Raw genomic sequence first — 19498 nt, forward strand, 5'->3', positions numbered from 1 at the left:
GGCTGTCACCTGTCTCTCCGGTGGTCACCAGACTATACCTAGTTGTCATATGTATTTGTCAATTTGTCAATGTAAATGAGGCAGAGTTAGCAAAAGCTAAATTTCATCTGTAGTCCCTGGGCAGGCTCTTAAAAAAATTATGATAAAAGAAAGACAGAGTGTATAGTGTGTCAGAACACAACACCATGCGTTGATGCCATGTGTGCATATGTGCAAGCACCCAACACTATATCCATACAAAAACACAATACAATACATTACAATACAGGAACAGATCAACATGGTACAGGGGACAGAACAACTGCAAAATGAAGTGAAAAATGACACCGGTGATGAATACTAAATAGTGCTGATAGCCTGATAGTTAATCATGATTACAGATTTGTTTTTAGCCACCTTTTCAGGTTGAATTTGAAGGTCAGATAGTTAGAAGTCTCTCTTACTTCTGTGGGGAGACTGTTCCAGTGATGGGAGGCTCTACTGTTTTACCAAACACATTACGTTTGATTGGCACTTCAGTCTGCTCTGGTAGTTGCCCTTGTTGCTCTGTCACTACTGTCCCTTCGACCTATGAACTGTTTCAGTGGTGGAGGTGCAAGTCCATTTAAGATCTTAAAAATGAGACAAGCATCTGCAAAGTGTTTAAAGCTGTTAAAATGTTTTGCCACATAGTTGAACTATGTGGCAATGGTGGTAACGGTTGGGCTTTTGGTCAAGTGTTTTTAAGTCTGTTTGTACAGTGATTCTATGGGTTGTAAAGTTGTCTGATTTGTCTGTGACCAGGTTGTGAAACAGTAGGTTATGTGTGAAACAATCATAGCATGCATGAAGAGTTTAGCTGTATCAGTTGTTCGATGTGTTTTTTTAAATGTCAAGTTTGAGTCTTGTGTGTTTTTAGAAATGTGTCCATATTGTAAGCGTCTTTCGCTTTTGAGTCTCTTAGGGAGCTCATAATATCCAACACTGCAGATTCGGTAATTTCTCCTATCCTGAAAATAGGCTTGTCATCCTTAATAGGAGTACATGTCAAAATTCTAGTGGGGAAGCTTTGGGCTAGCTCCTCCACTGAATTCATAAAGAATCTATTAAAAGTATTTGCTATGACATCATGATCTGTAGTTAAATTTCCATTCACTTTAAGTTAATATTCCTTCATCCCATCGACTACATGACATGAAGACTGAAGAGTCACAAACTTAACATCTGCACGGCATGAACAGTCACTCACAAGATAATACTAGCCGGGGGCGGTGGTGGCTCAGGGGTAGAGTGGCTGGATGGTAACCGCAAGGTCGCCAGCTCCAACCAGGGCTCCCCCAGAGTTACCGTCGAAGTGTCCTTGAGCAAGACACTGAAGGCCTAACAAAAAATAGTTTGGCTTCCGGTTGCCGACCGACTATTAAATATGCGCGACCCAAATGATTATATTGGCATTTGAAAAAAAGTCAAAATCCGACCTCGTCGGACCAAAAAGGTCTACAATTCTCTTTGGTGAAACCACCTGGTCGCGCAAAGTCAAAATAAAGTTATCTTTCAGGCTGTCAAAGTTAATTCATTTTAACGGCATCAACTTATAACGCAACGCACAGCGAAGAGAGACATGCATGCATTTCTCTACGATATCCCCTCCTCTCTCTCTGGGCTCTCATTCAGCACTGCAGCGTCAGAGTTGCAGAGCAGCCATTGTGGTCATTATTAATTATTGCTCCACGTGTAAGATCAGATGGTCTTTGAAGTGGGCATTGGTCAAAAACAAAAGCTCTGACAGTTTTGTTTGACAAAGATAGCAGTTAGTTGTGAAAGCTCTGTCAGCCCCAGCCTGTGCTCTACATCTATTCCTCTGTCTATCTGTCTACTAGTGAAAAGAATCCCTACCTACTCAGCCCAAAAATGACAGCCAATCGGAAACCAAACTATTTTATTAGGCCTAATTGCTCCTGATGTGCTGGTTGGTGCCTTGCATTGTTTCCACCGCCATCGGCGTATGAATGTGTGTGAATGGGTGAATTGATGCTCTATGTAAAGCGCCTTGGATAAAGGAGCTTTATAAATGCACTATTTACCATTTAGCCATGTGGAAATTAACACCAGCAACCAGGCATGTGGAAAATAAACCACACGCATCAACGTGAACGGCATGAAGAGTCACATTGATGCCAGCGACAGCAAACAACAACACAGTCACACATGGAAAATAAACGACGTGCATCAAACGTGCGTGATGCGAATGCATGTGCAGACAGACAGTCCCACTACCTCCTCTCTCTGTGAGTGCAGTAATATCCCTCCTCCCATAGAGCTATAAAGGATAGAGACCGACACCGGACCTACATTTTGAGGTCCGGGCTTACGCACGTGACGTCATGAATGTCCGTCCACCTCCATTAAAGTGCTGCAATTCCGCATTTCGCCAGTAGGTAGTGGCATCTTCAACGTTGGATAGCCTTACCTCCCCGGCCCCTCACCCTCTCTCTCCCTCACACATCCAGGGGGTGCACTAGTCTAGTACAATTATTTGACTGTTTTCTACATGAATATAACCACATTGTAATCATATAAAATGAAATGGGAGTTAAATGCTGCAATTTGTAAAAATGACAAAATAGGACTCTTAACGTCACTGACATCAAATGTCCCTGGGACACCCCTGCATCCCGGGACTCATTACATTGAAAACCTATTTACATCACTGCAGCTATTTGACACTTAGTTTGGCAAAATATCCCTTACCATACCTTTAACCACTGATATACTTTGTTGAACAGTGTCCACCAGGGTGGTCTAGACTAGGCCCCTCTGTCCTCTGCACCAAATACAGTATATATCATTACCGAAAATGATAACTGATCTTCAAGCTCATGGCCCCTCGCAACAATCTATATTCACCGAATGTTTGCCCCAGAATGGGCACACTATGGTTGATGCGGTTTGAGAGGATCGAGACGAGAATCTTACAGTACTCAGCACCCACAATGTTAGAATGAAAGATAACGTCTGCAGTTGTACTGCGCTGGCGTGCTCACACACAGCCATAACGCCATGAGTGTCTCATTTCTTGTTCACAAGGGAGGAGAAATGGAAGGAAGAAAATCCTTCTCAGACATTCCCCATGTACAGTGCACATGCTTCATACATTGCTAGCTAGGGTATAGACATGACTTGGGACACTTATTAGGCAATACGCATGGTGTTGCAACTACAGTATTTCTGCAGTCCCATTAGGCTATGAGAGCTGTCATATTCACTACGTGCGGGCTGTGTTTCCCAAAGTCCCATTTCATGAAAGCAGCCATAACAATCGAATTAAAAACCAGCACGCGGTGTGACATGTTTGAAAGACTGAGAGGCAGCATACTGCGTTAAGGACATAACTGGGCATGAAATGGTCTCAGTGATCTTTCCTCCCCCCCGTCACTTGTCTTCCCTCAACCCTTCCATCGTTCCCCTTTCTTGCCGTCTCACTCCATTTCTGGGGGGGAGGAGGGGGTCCCTCACAGTCCTCGTCTCCCTGCTTCCTTTTTCTGCTCTAGTCTGAATCGCCCTCTCCCTCTGTCAGCTTTCTGCTCTCTCAATCTTTTTAACCGAAACCTTTAACTCCTACATATCTCTCTGTCTCAAAGCTCAAAGGAGGAATCTACCTTTTCACTTATGACCCACTTCCACTTTCCTGACCCTCAGCTGTCTTTCCAACCCCCCTCCCACCACACTTCTGGCTTACCAGATGAGTGGTGGACTACGTTAATGCATTCTGATCGGCCCTGAACCCCATCCTGCTTTAGTGTGGGCTACAGTCAGTGATGAGACAAAGGAGCAGATGAATAAAACAGTGGAGCTGATGGCGGTGGTGGCAGCACCCAGGGGACCCGCACTCTGATTTATGATGCCAAGCCAGCTTTCAAAAGCAGCGCTCGGCCTGCTCCCAGCCCACTGCTCACAGTCAACCAGCTTCAGATGCCGACCACAGACAGACAGAAAGAGATGTGAGAGAGAGAGAGACACACACACACACACACACACAACAATTTCCATGCCCCCAAATGAGACAGCGGCCCCACTTCAGGTCCGTTAGACCGGTTGCAGCTGTCAATGCAATCCCTATGCGAGGCATCATAAAATACCCTAATTGTACTGGTTCATTACTGAGGCTGTAGCGATTTATTTTGTGTTCTAATAAAGTTTCCCATACGTTTGATTTGTCCTTTTCAATGTCACATACCTGCCATCTCAATATACAACCCACAATGTACTGTAATATACTCCATCTGAGATTCAAAAGTGCTAACATTGTAAATCTCAAGTTAAAGGGGTCGCACGGTATATACGTCACGGTCGCATCCCTTGAGGTTTTCAATACCCCCATATATTTGTTGCGTTTCGGTTTATAACCGACAGCAGACAGGTTCTCTGTCTGCCGTCTTCCCTCTACTCCGTTATCATTATGTGGTAACTCATTCAAGTGGTAAATTAAATAAATAAATACATCCTCTATTGAGAAAACAATATATGTTGACAGAGACACTTCATACATTTCGGAACATATTTTTTATTTTAAATCAATATAGTCTTCAGTTCATTTCGTATTATTTTAAAAGTAGGCCAAGTACTTAATCAATCAATGAACTTCTATGGGCTCGCCTGCAGTACACCGTTATAACGGACCAGAAGTGGGGCCGCTGTCTCATTTGGGGGTGTGAAATTTGTAGTCCCGATATTTCTCTCCACCATTCCATGCTACCAAAATAAATAGTGATATATTTGTTATGTTCCTAACAGTATCTCTTTGAGCTGAGCTGCCAAGTGATTTCTAATTAGCCTCACAGAGGGAGGCTGAGGAAAACAGGGAGGCAATCAATTTCCCTCTTTAGGACAGGTACAGTGATCCATTTAAGTGCTAACCCCAGGGATACCATTATGACAAAGGTAGCGAGGTGAAAAAGAAATGTAATTAATAAATATGTGCGGTATCCACACGTGTGGACGAGTGTTCCCAGAGGTACAAAGTGACCTCACACTGACTGGTTAGTGTCTTTACAGCTGGAAGGAGACATCATGGCAGAGTTCTGTTAATCCCCCTGACTTCAATTAACCCAGACATGGAGATGCCTGCCACCGTCGACAATTAAAGCCCCCCCCCCCAAATAAAATCAAAAGATAACCTCGGAGACCCCACAGGAGTCACACGCTGAAGTAATCAGCCCGTCTGTTCTCTACCATTGTCCCGTGGCCATGGCATAACTTGCATGACCAAGTTACTTGTGGGAGATTCTTTTTTAAATAGTCCTTCATTAATCGTATCCAAGGCAAAAGTTTGAAATAGACATGATATCTAATGTTTGGAAATAAGAACTCACACCCCTGTGAAGTGAGGGGCGCTCTTATCATCGTATATCATCATGACCTACAATAGACACTATGTATATTTGCTCAGACACCATGACATAAAATGTTCCATTCATTGTCAATGAGAATTTAATGTTTGTGTAGGACAAAGTTTGTGAACATGCACAAAAAACAATCACACCCGCGTGAAGTGAGGGGCGCTAATATATTAGTCTAACTCAACCCAAGTATGGACATTTAATGTTTTTAAGCAGTGACATGTGGCAGGCACAGTGGGCGCCCCTCACTTCAGTTCACACAGAGTGTGATTTTATTTAACCAACACACAAAGGAGTTTTAGGGGTGTAATAGCGTTGATATTGATTAGATTTGAAGTCCTATCGTGTGGCCATTTCTCGTCTGGGTCTCTTTTACGTCACACTGAGCAAAGTGGAAAGCTTAAGAATGTCACAGAGCAGAAGGGTAAAGAGGGGTGCAAACTGCAAAGATTAGGGAGTGGAAGGGAGAGTGCAAAATCCACTAAAAACTGAAGCAAGGGGATATTCAGTGGAGGTGTCAAGCGTCATTAATAAATCAGTTTAAGTGAGCATTGAGCAAAAGTAGAAGGGCCAGTGGAGTATGTGGCTGATGCTACAGTCTACCTGCATTTCTCTCTCACTTTAACAAGCTCTCCTAGAGCTGTAAAGTAATCGAAAATTGATGATAGAGTAATCATGAAACTTGGCAATCCTTTCAAACATCTAATTTGATCAGCAGATGCACCTTGGCCTGATTTCCTCACCATCACACCAGGATTAGTAAGCTTGCAGAACATTGTACCACCCAACCAACCATCTCCTTATCCAGCAGGCTCACACAAGAACAATTAAGTCACAGAGACCACTGCATGCCATTTCACAGAAGATATCACACAGAGAAACATAATGGCCAACAATGGTATTAAAAATACCATAAAAAAAAAATATTTTTCAACTCAAATGTATTATCAACAACTGTAATCAACAATTGTGAATATAATTATATAGCAAAAATAATCAAGATAATAATTGTAGTCATAATCTTGCAGCCCTAATCTCTATTTAACTAACAATCTTCACAACTAAGCTTCAGTTGGATAACATTTTCCAAATTCTGATTTACCGGATTCCTGAAATGTGACCACCGTCAAAACAAATCACCTGCCACTGTCAAAACAAATCACCTGCCACAGACCTGGGTCAGTCCTACAGACAGAGGGGAAATGAAATTCACACCAAGGCGTTCTTGATTTAGCCTGTCTGATCTGTGCCAACTGGGGCCAGACTAATTAGATCAAGCTGAGGTTCAGGCACCTCAAGTGTGTCTAGTCCAGGTGTGCCACCATGAATTAACATTCAGGGCTGCATTGCTTCCCCAACGATTTTAAAAATCAGGTCTAGTAAAGAAAATTGCATCTCAGTCAGGGGAGCATATTGCAATTAGCCTATCCATTTCCCTTTGTGTGCGACACGTCATTACAGGCCCTGCGTTACCTTCCCTAGAAGTTATAGATATGACAATATGACTATTTTCCAAGACCCAGATATGTGCCGCCGCAATTGACCCTCCATTCGACTTTCCAAACAATTCCTGGTAGTGTGGTACAATAATACTTCAGCTGCAGAAAGCACAGTAAGTATGTCAAAAGTGGGTATGTATGACAACTACATCTGCAACCATAGGGATTTGGCATTGGTCCTCGTCGCCTGGGATTTTGTCCCCACAGATCTGGACTTTCTTATTATGAAGAATGTATAGAAAGAAATGCTACACAGTACTCACACACAAGTTATCAGAACACACCTGTCTTCCACATGGTGCCTACTAGACAACTATAGAATACAAAGAAAAGCTATTTATGTTGGAACGTTCTCGAGGCACTCAAAGGTCAGTGATTTGTTATAGAGTGGCGAGCCAACAAAGCCTGGGAGTTACGACAATATTAGAAGGATTTTTCAAGGCTTCTGTATATATTGTTGGGACTGTCATTTGCTGTTGGGACTGTCATTTGCCTCTGGTCTGGTCTTTCCTATTATTTAGAATGTATAGAAAGAAATGCTACACAGCGCACACACACACACACACACACAGGTGATCAGAACACCCCCGTCTTCCACATGGTGCCAACTAGACGACTCTAGAATACAAAGAAAAGCCATTCATGTTGGAACGTTCGAGGCACTCAAAGGTCAGTGATTTGTTATAGAGTGGCGAGCCAACAAAGCCTGGGTAAAGTTACGACAATATTTGAAGGATTTTCCGAGGCTTCTGTATATATTGTTGGGACTGTCATTTGAATCCAGACAGAGGAAAGTGAAACAGGATAGTGCTCCAAATGAACAAAATCAACCTAGTCAGCTAAATCTAAAAAGATCTCAGGCTATCATTTAAATGGTGCTCATGCTCTGGTATGTTGACACGTGTCCAAAATGCACATTTCTTGGCTAGGACGAGACTATCCGTTAATGGGCTTCGTGTTTCTATAAGGCAGGCCTGTGAAAAAACACACTTCCAATTACTTCTTCAGGCCAATCTCAAGCATGTGTGCGAGCAGCTGGCACTGGATACCACCAGTGTTGGCCAAAAAGCCGCCCGATAGGCACCGCATGCCAGTCCACGCCAAAGGCAAGATAGAAAAATAAGATAGAAAGGTTAACACCACAGGCCAAATTGTACAAAATCCCAGGGATGTTGTACAATTGTACCATTTCCATGACATGTCCTTTTACATTTCGATGACGAGGGGGTGACTAATGCCTCAACATCCTGGTGAGTGGCATTACACAACAACTCCTCTCCAAGAAAACCACAGGTGTTGACAATAACACTGGGCTTTGCAAGCATGTGGAGCTAATCAAAGTGCACAGAAAGACATTATCAGCTGTTTAACTGGTGAGGATTTATGAGGGCTTTCTCTTGCATTTTATTCCCAGGATATAAAATGTGCAGTATCGCGGATTTGCAATCATATGTTGTGATTCTAGGTACTTTGCAGATGAAACTGCATCACTTTGGTGAACCATCTGTGGTGTTATGGCCATTTAGAGCAACATTCAAAATGTATGTGCACATCAAGCACCCACGGTGTCATCATATGTCAAACATATTGACCAATTACATAAACAATTGAGTCCATAAAACAACTCAATCCATCTCTTGTCTCTGTGAAATCAAACAGGGTTCTGTGTGTACTGAAGAGGTTGACAAATGAATAATTTTGGATATCTTTTAATAAATGATAGTGATCTGCGGTACTTGGCTCCAATAGTAGTCAATGGCTGCGTGCGCAGCCTCTAAAATTCACACAGGGACATAATACCTGAGATAATTTATATTTAAATTAAGGTTAAGACAGCTTTATTCTGAAATGATGAAAGCATGACATTTTTGTTTTACCAGCAAACATGATTGTCCTTGCTTGTAATTTGCCTAGCCATATGTGCACGCCTCATCGTGCACATTTGAACGTTTAATCACCGCTTTTGCTGAATATATCCGTGTGCATATGATTAAGTCTGGATAATATTGTCTATTTTTCCTTGCTATAAATATTTAACAGACTTTAAATTAAAATGTTTAATGTAGAGATCCAGATTAGGTAGATATTTATTACTTGGACTTAGATGTTCGGTTCAACAGCTCAAAGATTGTTCATTTCCGATGACAAAAGGCTATCAGCCGTTTCCTGCTTTAATCCATCATTATTATATAGCAGCATTTAAATCTTCCCCACAAACCACTAGATGGTGCTGTTGGCTCAGAGCACCACAGTTTTCAAGCCACACGGCCCCATTTTGAAGTGACACAAGGCTTTTGTGCGCTTCTGGTAGCACGGAATCATTTCAGGGGTGCATGTTAGAGGCATTTGTTGTGATCACAACCACTGAAACGGTCCCGCGAGGTCGCAATAATTTTTTATTGAGCTCGTAAAACATGGATATTCTGTATGATCACCTCAATCTGAGCATCAATTCCAATAGAAACGTCGCTTTAGATTGTCGCTAAAGATGGACTGGATGAAGGAAAATGATCGATAACATCACCAACGCAGAAGGAAGTCGTTGCCGGGAGGTGATGACGCCAAGAGCCGGCAAAAATCATTATTAAACATTATAAACCCTTATTTGTCCGATCTCGCCCTAGGCGGACTGCGGTCTCGCTCTTAGCAGAAAATGAGTTAAAATCCACAATCGGTCGACTTCTACTCTATTTTTACCAATATACAGGCCAACTAGCCATCATCCCTTGTGACATCCCGAATGTGTATCAGTCCCCAATTATCCCTGACATCAGGACAGATGGAGGGCAATGGGGCAGACATTATTAACATGCCACTCACACGTGTCAAATGAGCCCCAGAGAACAGAGGCCCTCATGCCTATACATTGTTCTAATCTCTGTATATTCTGCTAAATATACAAGGACAAAGTTTGCAAGGGGGGAGGGGGGGTTCAGCCAAGGTTGTTTGTCAAGGGCTGCTTCTGCTGCTCTCTCTCTCTCTCTCCATCTTTCTCTCCCTCTAGTTAGACAGCTATTGCAATGGCCTCCTGTTCAGCAATCATAGCTCCACACTGGCACCTGTTGATGGAAAAGCAGCATAGCAGCACACACACGCAGGGGAATCTCAAACCTGTCCAAATCTCACCTGTCCCAAGATGGACCCAAGGAGTCATTCTTAGAAGTAGGGCCACGGGGTGACAACAAGTCAAAGTCCGACAGACACATTTCAGATATACGCACAAGGCTTGTGCACATCAACAGACACAGATAAACAGCAGTTAGGATGCGTATACACAAACCTACAAACAATCACATACACAGGCACGCATGCAGTCTCTCACACACAGTCACATACACACACAGCTCCAGCTTGAATGCAGCACAGTTACAGGGAGAACTTATTGGTCATGCAGTCGCTACGTGCCGATCGACGGGGTCCTTCTCCCAGGACCCAATCTGAAGCCTCATCTCATTCATCTCACAGTTCGCCTCCGGAACTTTTGAGGAATATCAATCTGCAAATTATGCAGAGGCAGCGCCGTTGCTGAATACACTCTCATTGCCATTGAGTGGCTGGAGCTAGAACGCACAGTATCTGAACCCTTCCTGTGCTTCACTTGAAACAATTTGGCTCATCAAATATTAATTACAATTGTAATTTTCTGCGCACACGTTCAACATTTGCAGGCCAGGACTGTTGCACAACAGTAATAGAGCACCGAAGTCTGACCTCTCTCAATATCGGTAGAGGGCTCAAATCCACGGGTTCATGTACTTTTTATTTGCATTGTAATCCCTATAGGAGAATTTTAGAACTGTTTGAAAAATAAACAAATCATCCAGGCCGCTTCACTCATATGGATATGAAGAATCAACTGACTGAGAGAAAACGCTAATGTTACTGCTGCTGAATTAGTTACATTTTCGCTAGAGGCAGACTGTATCATATATGAGTGACTGACTGTCGCAAACGATACAGAGACACCTCCCCGACAATAACGCAGAGACATCTTGTTTATTTTTGGACCACAATGCTTATAGTAGACGATATTAAGATCACCCCATGTTATTTTCCATAGAGTTTTGACAAACCAACCCTGCCTACGCACCATGAATTGACTTCCAGCTTTTTTTCCTTCATTCTAAAACGCAGTTTCCCTTAAGTTAGTCCCATCATAAGGCTTTGATAGCTAGATATTGCCTTTCGTCACAGCTGGACCCAAGACCAAGGAGAGATTTTTTTCATTATACACCTACAGGGTTTACAGTACACAAGGTGTAAGGTATGGGGCTGCATGGGGGAGCCCTTGTTAACTTAGACAGATGGCAAGACAAATCAAACCCGACAAGAGTCACATAGGTGCGATCGACCGAGCACACGCACGCATTTCCTAACGGTAATGACCTTTGGCCAACTTTGTAGGCTGCGCATCCTGCAGAAACTCACACATTTGCTTGTTAGCAGTGGTGGCCTGCTAGTGAGAATGTCCTCCTTTACTCAGATCCTTCTGTCTCACATTGGTCATTTGTCTGAGCACTAACAAGGTGCAGTAAAAATATAGTGAAAGTGGGGAAGCAACTCAAGCATGAGATACACAAATTCACATGTATGTGTACACACACACAGCCCACACATACTAGAGCCATTTGACCAATCCTCAACCCTAGCAGCACTAACCCAGGTAATGTGGTACCCAGCTAGGACTAAGAGTTAAGTTGCACTGTGTAAATGCAGGGACATCACATACGACACACACACACACACACACACACACACACACACACACACACACACACACACACACACACACACACAGGAGAACAGTTATTATTCTTTACACTGTAGTTAGTAGTTGTCTGGAAATTAAACGACACCTGTTGTGTACCTCACAGCTAGGGTTACACTGGGTTAAACATTTCAATTCTCTCAAAACTAGCCTCAATCTTGTCGCTTGTCCTCTACCTCCTTCACCAGCTGCATATCTTTGTTGTCGGGAAGACAAAATGTTCATTTTTCAGGATAAGAAAAATATTTTTGTTTCAGGAGATGAAGAAAACCTTTTTTAACAATGCAATACTGCCTCATCAAAGTTGGTATTCTGACATTATAAATTGTCAATTACTTGCATGAGAGGGGGAGAGGTGGTGGACTTAGCTGCTTTAGGGTCCTATAGAGTTTTTTTTGTCAAAGATAATACTTAGAGTTCAATATTGTTGTAACTAACACACAGACGTAAAGGGTGTTCAATAGCATTGATTTATGTAAAACCTAAAAAAAAATAGAGTTAGGTGGTTTCCTCCCGACAGAGACGATATGCAAACACATGCACACAAATGCATGTTGAATGTTGATAGTGAGTGTATTGGTTTACCACAGGAACCACACATGCCCTTGCTGGTCTGTTCCAATAACACATGCAAAATCCCCATCATTATAAGGGAGTGGATTGCTAATGAAAAAGGAGGGATGTCCGCACACTGAATTGTAGCTACCAGGAACATTATTTCCTGGGAGCTACAATTCAGTGTACGGACATCCCTCCTTTTTCATTGTACGTATTTTTGACCAGCACCTGTAGAATTTCTGGAGATGTGCGTGCTTCCTGTCGTATCCAGTGGTTTGCTAATGCCATCAGCCCTCCAATGTGGCAATTCATTGTGATTATTACAGCTCAGATTTTTGTGGTACTTCTGTGATTAAGCCGCAAATATATTTTTGGTTAGTTTTTACATTAGTCTTACTCATAAGCTTTTGATATCCTCAAATTTAGTCAAAAAGGATTGACAAAATAGTGCGAGTTAACTAAAAACACACAAATTGGCCTGCATGCATAGCCAAACTCTTGGTCCATCTTATTCACACATCTTGAAAATGGATGGATCGCAAAATTTGCATTATGCAGCCGCATTGTGGGGCTCTACGTATGTACTTTAGTCCCAAACAAAATCTCTCACTTACTCTCTCTTACTGGCTGGATTGGCATGAAATATGTAAACTCTGCAGAGGTGCAAGCAACTGATTCTGCTAGGGCCCCCCAAGGCCTTTCCTCTACTGTCTCCATTAGGAGATGGAGAGTAGAGTGAAAGGTCAAGTTTACCAAGTATTGACGGTTTAACTGTTAAATATATGAATACACATGAACATGGATCAACACAACGCCGCTACACAAGTCTATGAAGCCATCTATGAAAAGGTTAAATCTGCAACATCATTTTATACAGGTGCCCATCTCTCTCTCTCTCTCTCAGCTAAGGGGTCCTTGGGCTGAAAAACGTTGAAGACCCCTGGTCTAGAGGGTTTAAGTGGTGCCTACCTTCATCGAAATCCGCATCATCCTCCGTGTGTTGAGGGAAAGGGAAACAGTTGGTGATCTCCAGGCGGTCCTCCACCACCAGCCCCAGCAGGACACCCTGGACTACCTCACTGCCCTGCCCCTCCTCCTGGTAGTGTTTGATGATCTTCAGCACCACCTGGGGAAACAGTTCCATCGTTTTTAACACAAAAAGATGTGCAGTGACTGCAGTCTTCGGCAATATCCTTGTGCCCACCTGATCCAATTTAGGGTCATGGACCTGTAATCTTCAAACGATTATTTCATTTTCTGCCTCTGGTTTATGTTAATTCCATCTCTCAATTCTAGGGTTCCCGTAATTGATTAACCCAAAATTTTGGCAGCAGAGTAGAACAATTCAACCCCTCTCTAGTCAGCAATTTGTAATTTACTCTTTTTCCTCTCACAGCATGTCTGAAACTCAACTGTGTATAAAAGGCTAGAGGCTTTGCAGCATGGTGTCCAGTTAAGAAGATGGACTCAGAAGTGTGTGCCTCGATAAGACACAAAGCAACATTTAAGAACAGTGTGAAGCACAAATACACACAGAGGGAACTGCCTAGACCACAAATAGACAGTCAGATCGTTTGCTGCCGTTATTGAGATTGCAATGCCAGGTGTAAAATGACCTGTAGAACGAGCCTCCACATGATAGAAGAGCTAGTTTAGGTACTAATGCTGCATCACTGACACTACAGACAGCACACAAGCACTACGGCTCGGCCTCTCACAAATAAAACACACAGATATACCTAGTGACAAAAACACATGTCTGACCAGCATGCGGTGGATAAAATAGGTAAGCCATGCACATGCAGGGACCAAAAAGCCAAGCAACAGAAAGAACAGGAATAGGAATGGAGCTGAAAGCAGAGTGTGGCTGGAGAACGCATAAATCAACCTGATAAGAGTGTGGGCAGGTCACAGCCACGGGCATTAATAACATGCAGGTACACTACACACAAGCACACAAATGCGTGCCCGCACAGCCGCGCGCGCGCGTTGATGGCACCAGGGTGGCGCTCCCGGAGCCATGCACAACAAGAAAACACCCATCATCTCCTCAGCCCTTGCTTAGTGCATGCGTGCGTGCATGCCTCTGTTCTGAACATTGACGTACGTGTGTGTGTGTGTGTGTGTCGCACGCACAGTCGCACACACACACCCCTACCATGTTCATGTGTAGAAAGCTATCCAGGGAGTAGATGATTTATTTCAATAGAGTGCTGGCCCTGTCATGCAACAAGTAAAGCTAGGAGGGAGAGAGAGAGATGGTATGGGAGGAACTGTGGGGCAAAACAAATCTCATTCCCTGCCTGCTTCACCTCCTCTGACTCGGAGCGGTGGAGGTCTGAATGACAGGTCAGTGGTAAGGATGGATGGAGCACAGAGGAGAAAAAAAGAGAGACGCAAGAGTGCATTCCAATTGGACGGAGTCTCGTGTTAATGGCAGAATATAAAAATGAGTAAAACATTTAAGGAAAAAGAAAATGGACAAGAGGGAGAGGACAGTAAGAGCCAGGAATGTAATGGCGAGATGGACGGAATGGAAAGGACAAGTGACAGAGAAAGGGGACGTAGAATGGTGCGAGACAGTGGGACGGTCGAGAAAGATGGAAAGGTGAGTGAGTGAGTGAGCGAGAGCGGGCGAGTGAGCGAGCAAGAGATAGATAGATGTGCTCAGACAGGGAGTGAAGGGGGAGGAGGGCCAGGATGAAAGTCATCAGGATCAGTGGTGTGCCTGGTACTTTTCAAAGCCCTCACGCCTAGGCTGCCTTCACTGCCAGCAAATGGCTTTTCCATTCTCCCTCCATCAGTGAGGTCAGATAGCTAGGGTACACAATGCTCTTAGCAATCTAGATGCTGGCAATCTGTTCATCTTGCACTTAAATACTGATGGTCTGGATGAGACCAAGACACGAAAGAGGGCTAAATGGGGGGGGGGGGGAGAAACAGACTGCTGGTAGGTCACACAAACGGGTGAAATACTGTGTGTGTGTGTGTGTGTGTGTGTGTGTGTGTGTATATATATATATATAGGGCCCCTGACTCTGCTTATGGCTGCTGGTCTTTGAAACATCCTTTTGTGAGAACAGTTGGAGGAGCAAATGAAAATGGGCAGAGATTTCAGTGGATTTCTTGGGTTTGCTGTCCTGTGCCGAGTATCATCAGGAATTGGAAGCAAAGCCCTTTTGAGAGCCACGGGTACAACTAAGCATGGATGCACGCACACACACTTTCTCTCACACACACACACACACACACACACACACACACACACACACACACACACTTATTGATCGAGCTCACCAGCCGCTAGCCTAGAGAGCTCACCTCATGTGGAGAGCCCAGAGATTGATATGTGGACAAAAAATTGTAAATCAACAGGCTTAAAATTGAACTGCGCAAAATCAATTGCAGCACAAAATCCCCCACTGGCTGCATTTAATTCTAATCATAAATCTTATCTCACCCACAAAGGGGCTTGTATGCATTGCCCACTACAACGGTAAGGGCACAAGTTATGAGAAAGTACAGCAAGACCGACGATGCCATGTTTTCTTTTGCGCCGCTAAAGTGTAAACAAAAAGCTATACTCCATGTTGGCAGTAGACTACTCCATTGAGAAACACGATGTGATGGAACAATCCATGAGAATTGGCACAAGGAAGGACTGAAGAACAGGAAGAAGGGATAAATAGATAAATCTAGCTTGAGTGTTCACTTCATTTGCAGGCACTGTAAACCTTGCTACGTTGCATTCCTGTCTCATGCAGATGTCAAAGATGTGGCAACCTGCCTCATTTTGGTTAGGTAGGGGAGGGGGTATTGAAAGGCAGAGGAGAGGAGAGAAGGCTACAACTCTCTGGGGAATAGAGCACCTGCTAGGTTGTGTCCCTGTGGAAACTAAGTGAAAGTGGACTTGAAAGAAAATAACACTCCACTAGACCACTACTAAATAAACATTTAAATCAGCATAAGCTTCTGAATATAACATTATAACCTCACTTTGTGTTCCCCTGAATTAAGCCCAAAATAAAAAATATATATTTTAAATTACTAGGCTATATATAATAAATAAAGCTGAAATACAATACCGGAAATGGAGTGGACAGTGGGGGGCATTGTTATATTTACGTGGCTGACGCACTAAACGGTCAGCTACTGGTGCGCCACAAATGTGGAATTATTTTGGGGTCTGCTTTTGCATTTCAGTCCTGAATGACTCCTGTCAGGTTTCTGGAGCATCCATCTGTCATTATTGCTGATTTTCACCCGTGTTCATTTTGATGGACAGGCCACGACATAGAAAGATATTAACCCTCCACTATTTAAGTATGGAAATCAAAGTATCACAAAGCAAGATGGGGGGCGGCAGTGTTTCAGGGGTAGAGTGGCCGGATGGGAACCCAAGGTTCCCAGTTCGATCCCGGGCTCCCCGAGAGTTATAGTCAGAGTTAAGTGTCCTTGAGCAAGACTCCCTAACTGCTCCCGATATGTAGGTTGGTGCCTTCAGCCTTGCATAGTTTCCTCTGCCATCTGTGTATGAACTATGAATGTGTGTGAATGAATGCACTATGTAAAGCGCTTTGGATAAAAGCACTATATAAATGCACCATTTGCATAGGTAGCAGACAATTGCTTTACCTAAACTGAAGTCAGTGAAATGAAAATGAATTGATGTTTTCTTTCTAATATTAGCACATCTGGATGAGTTCCAGGCAGTTATGTGGATGACTTGGCTTCAGTGTCGATTACAAAAATGCATAATTTCTATCCCTTTAGGCAGTTATAAACTTCAGTGAGTGCTGCATGCCCCACCGCTTTGCAGCACCCCATGACCCTAGAGACCCTGACTCAGGAGCACAGTGGTATGGTGGCAAGAACAGCAACAGAAACTACTGCATAGATATTACATACGTGCAAAATAAACTTTATAGAGATTCAAATCCATAACAAGGCCAGGCACGAGAAATTGGGTCTTTTATATGTGCATAATTAAAAATGTGTTATTAAAATGTTGTTTGATAAGGTTGAGAAAATGAATAAAATATCTTGTGAATATAATAAGCAATTCAGGTAAAATATTTCAACTAGAGATTAGGAGCTGAGGCTCTGTAGACCAGCCTTAATGAGCAAGATAAAAGGAAAGCAGCATCTCAAGTCAAGGTCCGGCTGCTACAGTGTTGGAATACACTGGGCTGCAAATCAGCTGCTTTGTGTCCATCTGTAGTGTTTGGAATGAGGGATTGTAATTTGTCACCATCTGACAGTGACGCAGGTTTGCCCTCTGTTGGTCATGCATAGGTTCTACAGCTGAAAATATGACTATTGTGCCAGTCAGTCAGGCCTGGAATTGTTACGTTTTAGGGACAAACCATATTATATTAAAACGCAAAAAAGAGAAAACTGTGATATCAGCTTTCACACTGGGTCAGTGTAGAGGGGGCATCAAGGCCACTTTGGCCTTTATGGGTAGATCATAAGCGCATTAGGGCATAAAGCCAAACTGAGGGGAAACTGTGACCATAGCAAATAATTGAATACAGATCATTGGTCAAATTGGGGTGCAGGTAGTCGTGCAAGCTCACACCCTACAAATTAAAATTAGAACGCTGCAGAGATTAATCCCTCCATGAAATTTAGGCTGTATTAATATTGTCACTAGAAAACCAATTTAACACACTTTGCTGTTGGGATGACAGGGAGGGTGAGAAAGACAGTAGAGCTCGCAGGATGGGGGATGCAGCAGAAAGAGCCTCTTGTTGGTTATGGAGCAGGAGAGCTATGCTGAATGCCAGGAGAAGAGATGGTCAGTGATTTGGCCACCACTGCCAATTACATTGCTTTTGCAAACCCTTTCAAAATATAATGAATTATTGCCATCATAAAATATACAGTAAGTATAGTACAAAATATCACAGTAGACAACTGTGATGTTTTGGGGATAAAACCAAAAAGATGCTCTAAATTCTAATACCAGCGCAGTGGCCTAGTGTACTGTAGAGTCTACAGTACACTACAGACAGAACGCAGCAGTGGGTCCCAAACTTTTTGGTGTCAAGGACCCCCAAATCAACGTTTATTAGGCCACGGACCCGCCATTTGAAAACATATGCCAGTGACCCCATAAGGGAGGATTTTTACAGTTAAACATATTCATTTCATGGACACCCAAATTCACACGCATTATGCAATTTAATGGCATTTCTGTACCCCAAGTTATATTGTAAAACCACTGTTAATTTAACTCAGTGTACAAATGGAACAATTAACCCATTGGGGTCCATTTGGTTCCTTATATATCTCTAATTGAGCCTAGCGGGGTCCCCGGACCGCACTTTGGGAACCCATGCTGTAGAGTATTCCACCCTTGTCTATAACATAGACTATTAAACTCTAAAATAATTGTACCCAATGCCTTCCTTCTTGACATCAAGGTTTGGATTGTACCTGCGACATAGATCCAACCAAAGCACGCTGTACAGGCACCTGATGGCTTTACTTCTTACTTCCATATTGATAATTACTAAGGGTTTGTTCAGTAGCTGGGACTGGGGTAGCCCCTCCGGACTTCAGTACCATTGGGTTCCGCTTGTAGGGCTAGGACTGGGGTTACCCGGTCTCTCCAATAATTCCTAGCCTACGGTAGTTAGTTATTATGAAAGGTCAGTAAGTCACACTACGTCAGTATACTATGAAAATAATGTTTAATTAGATGATGGTGAAACAATCATAATAAAGATAAATACAATGCTCTAATTGAAACACTGAAGACGGAGTTCTCGTTGTGTCGGGTCCGCCATGATGATTAGCATCCTCGCCTGGGCCTCATTTTTCAATACCTAACTAACGTGCTGATAAAAGATTTACACTAACCAGTCCTTCAATTTGGATTTGCTTCACGGGAGAGTCCAGGGTTCCACCAGCAGAGATCCCAGGGCTTGGGGTTGATGATGATGCGGACTCTTTTCGTGCAGCCATTCTGTTCTATGCTATGATGCTATGCTCCGCCACACGCGAGAAGGGAAGAAAGACTGTGGCGGACGTTTCCGCTTACAGCGTCCACTCGCTTTCTGCTCCGTGTGGGAACGTGAGCTACGAACTACTAGTAGTTCCAACTCAGTAGGAACATGGGATTCGTTTTATTGCAATTCTAAAATGACATTAACACGAACACAAAATAGGTAGCTGAGTTCATTAACAGACAACATTGCTGCATGATTCACAGGTAAGCTGCTTTCACTCTCTTTTATAATACCTCCCATTAATAACAGTATATGGCTAACCCTGTGCTGTTGAATGAG

General features: G+C 43.2%; 1 protein-coding gene across 1 annotated transcript in view; it reads right to left on the bottom strand.

Annotated features, from left to right (window-relative positions):
* LOC308318163 (eukaryotic translation initiation factor 3 subunit H) overlaps positions 1-19231 on the bottom strand; it is a 51919-nt gene extending 32688 nt beyond the window's left edge. The window contains exons 1-2 of the mRNA XM_080767591.1: positions 19071-19231; positions 13173-13329 (exon numbers count right to left, since the gene is read on the bottom strand). Of these exons, the coding sequence (XP_080623717.1) occupies positions 13173-13329; positions 19071-19175 (262 nt within the window). The 5' untranslated portion in view covers positions 19176-19231. The remainder of the gene's footprint in view (positions 1-13172; positions 13330-19070) is intronic.
* Positions 19232-19498: the final 267 nt, after the last annotated feature.

This window comes from Protomyctophum bolini (assembly GCF_963924005.1).
Source record: "Protomyctophum bolini genome assembly, chromosome: 7".
Taxonomy (NCBI): Eukaryota; Metazoa; Chordata; class Actinopteri; order Myctophiformes; family Myctophidae; genus Protomyctophum; species Protomyctophum bolini.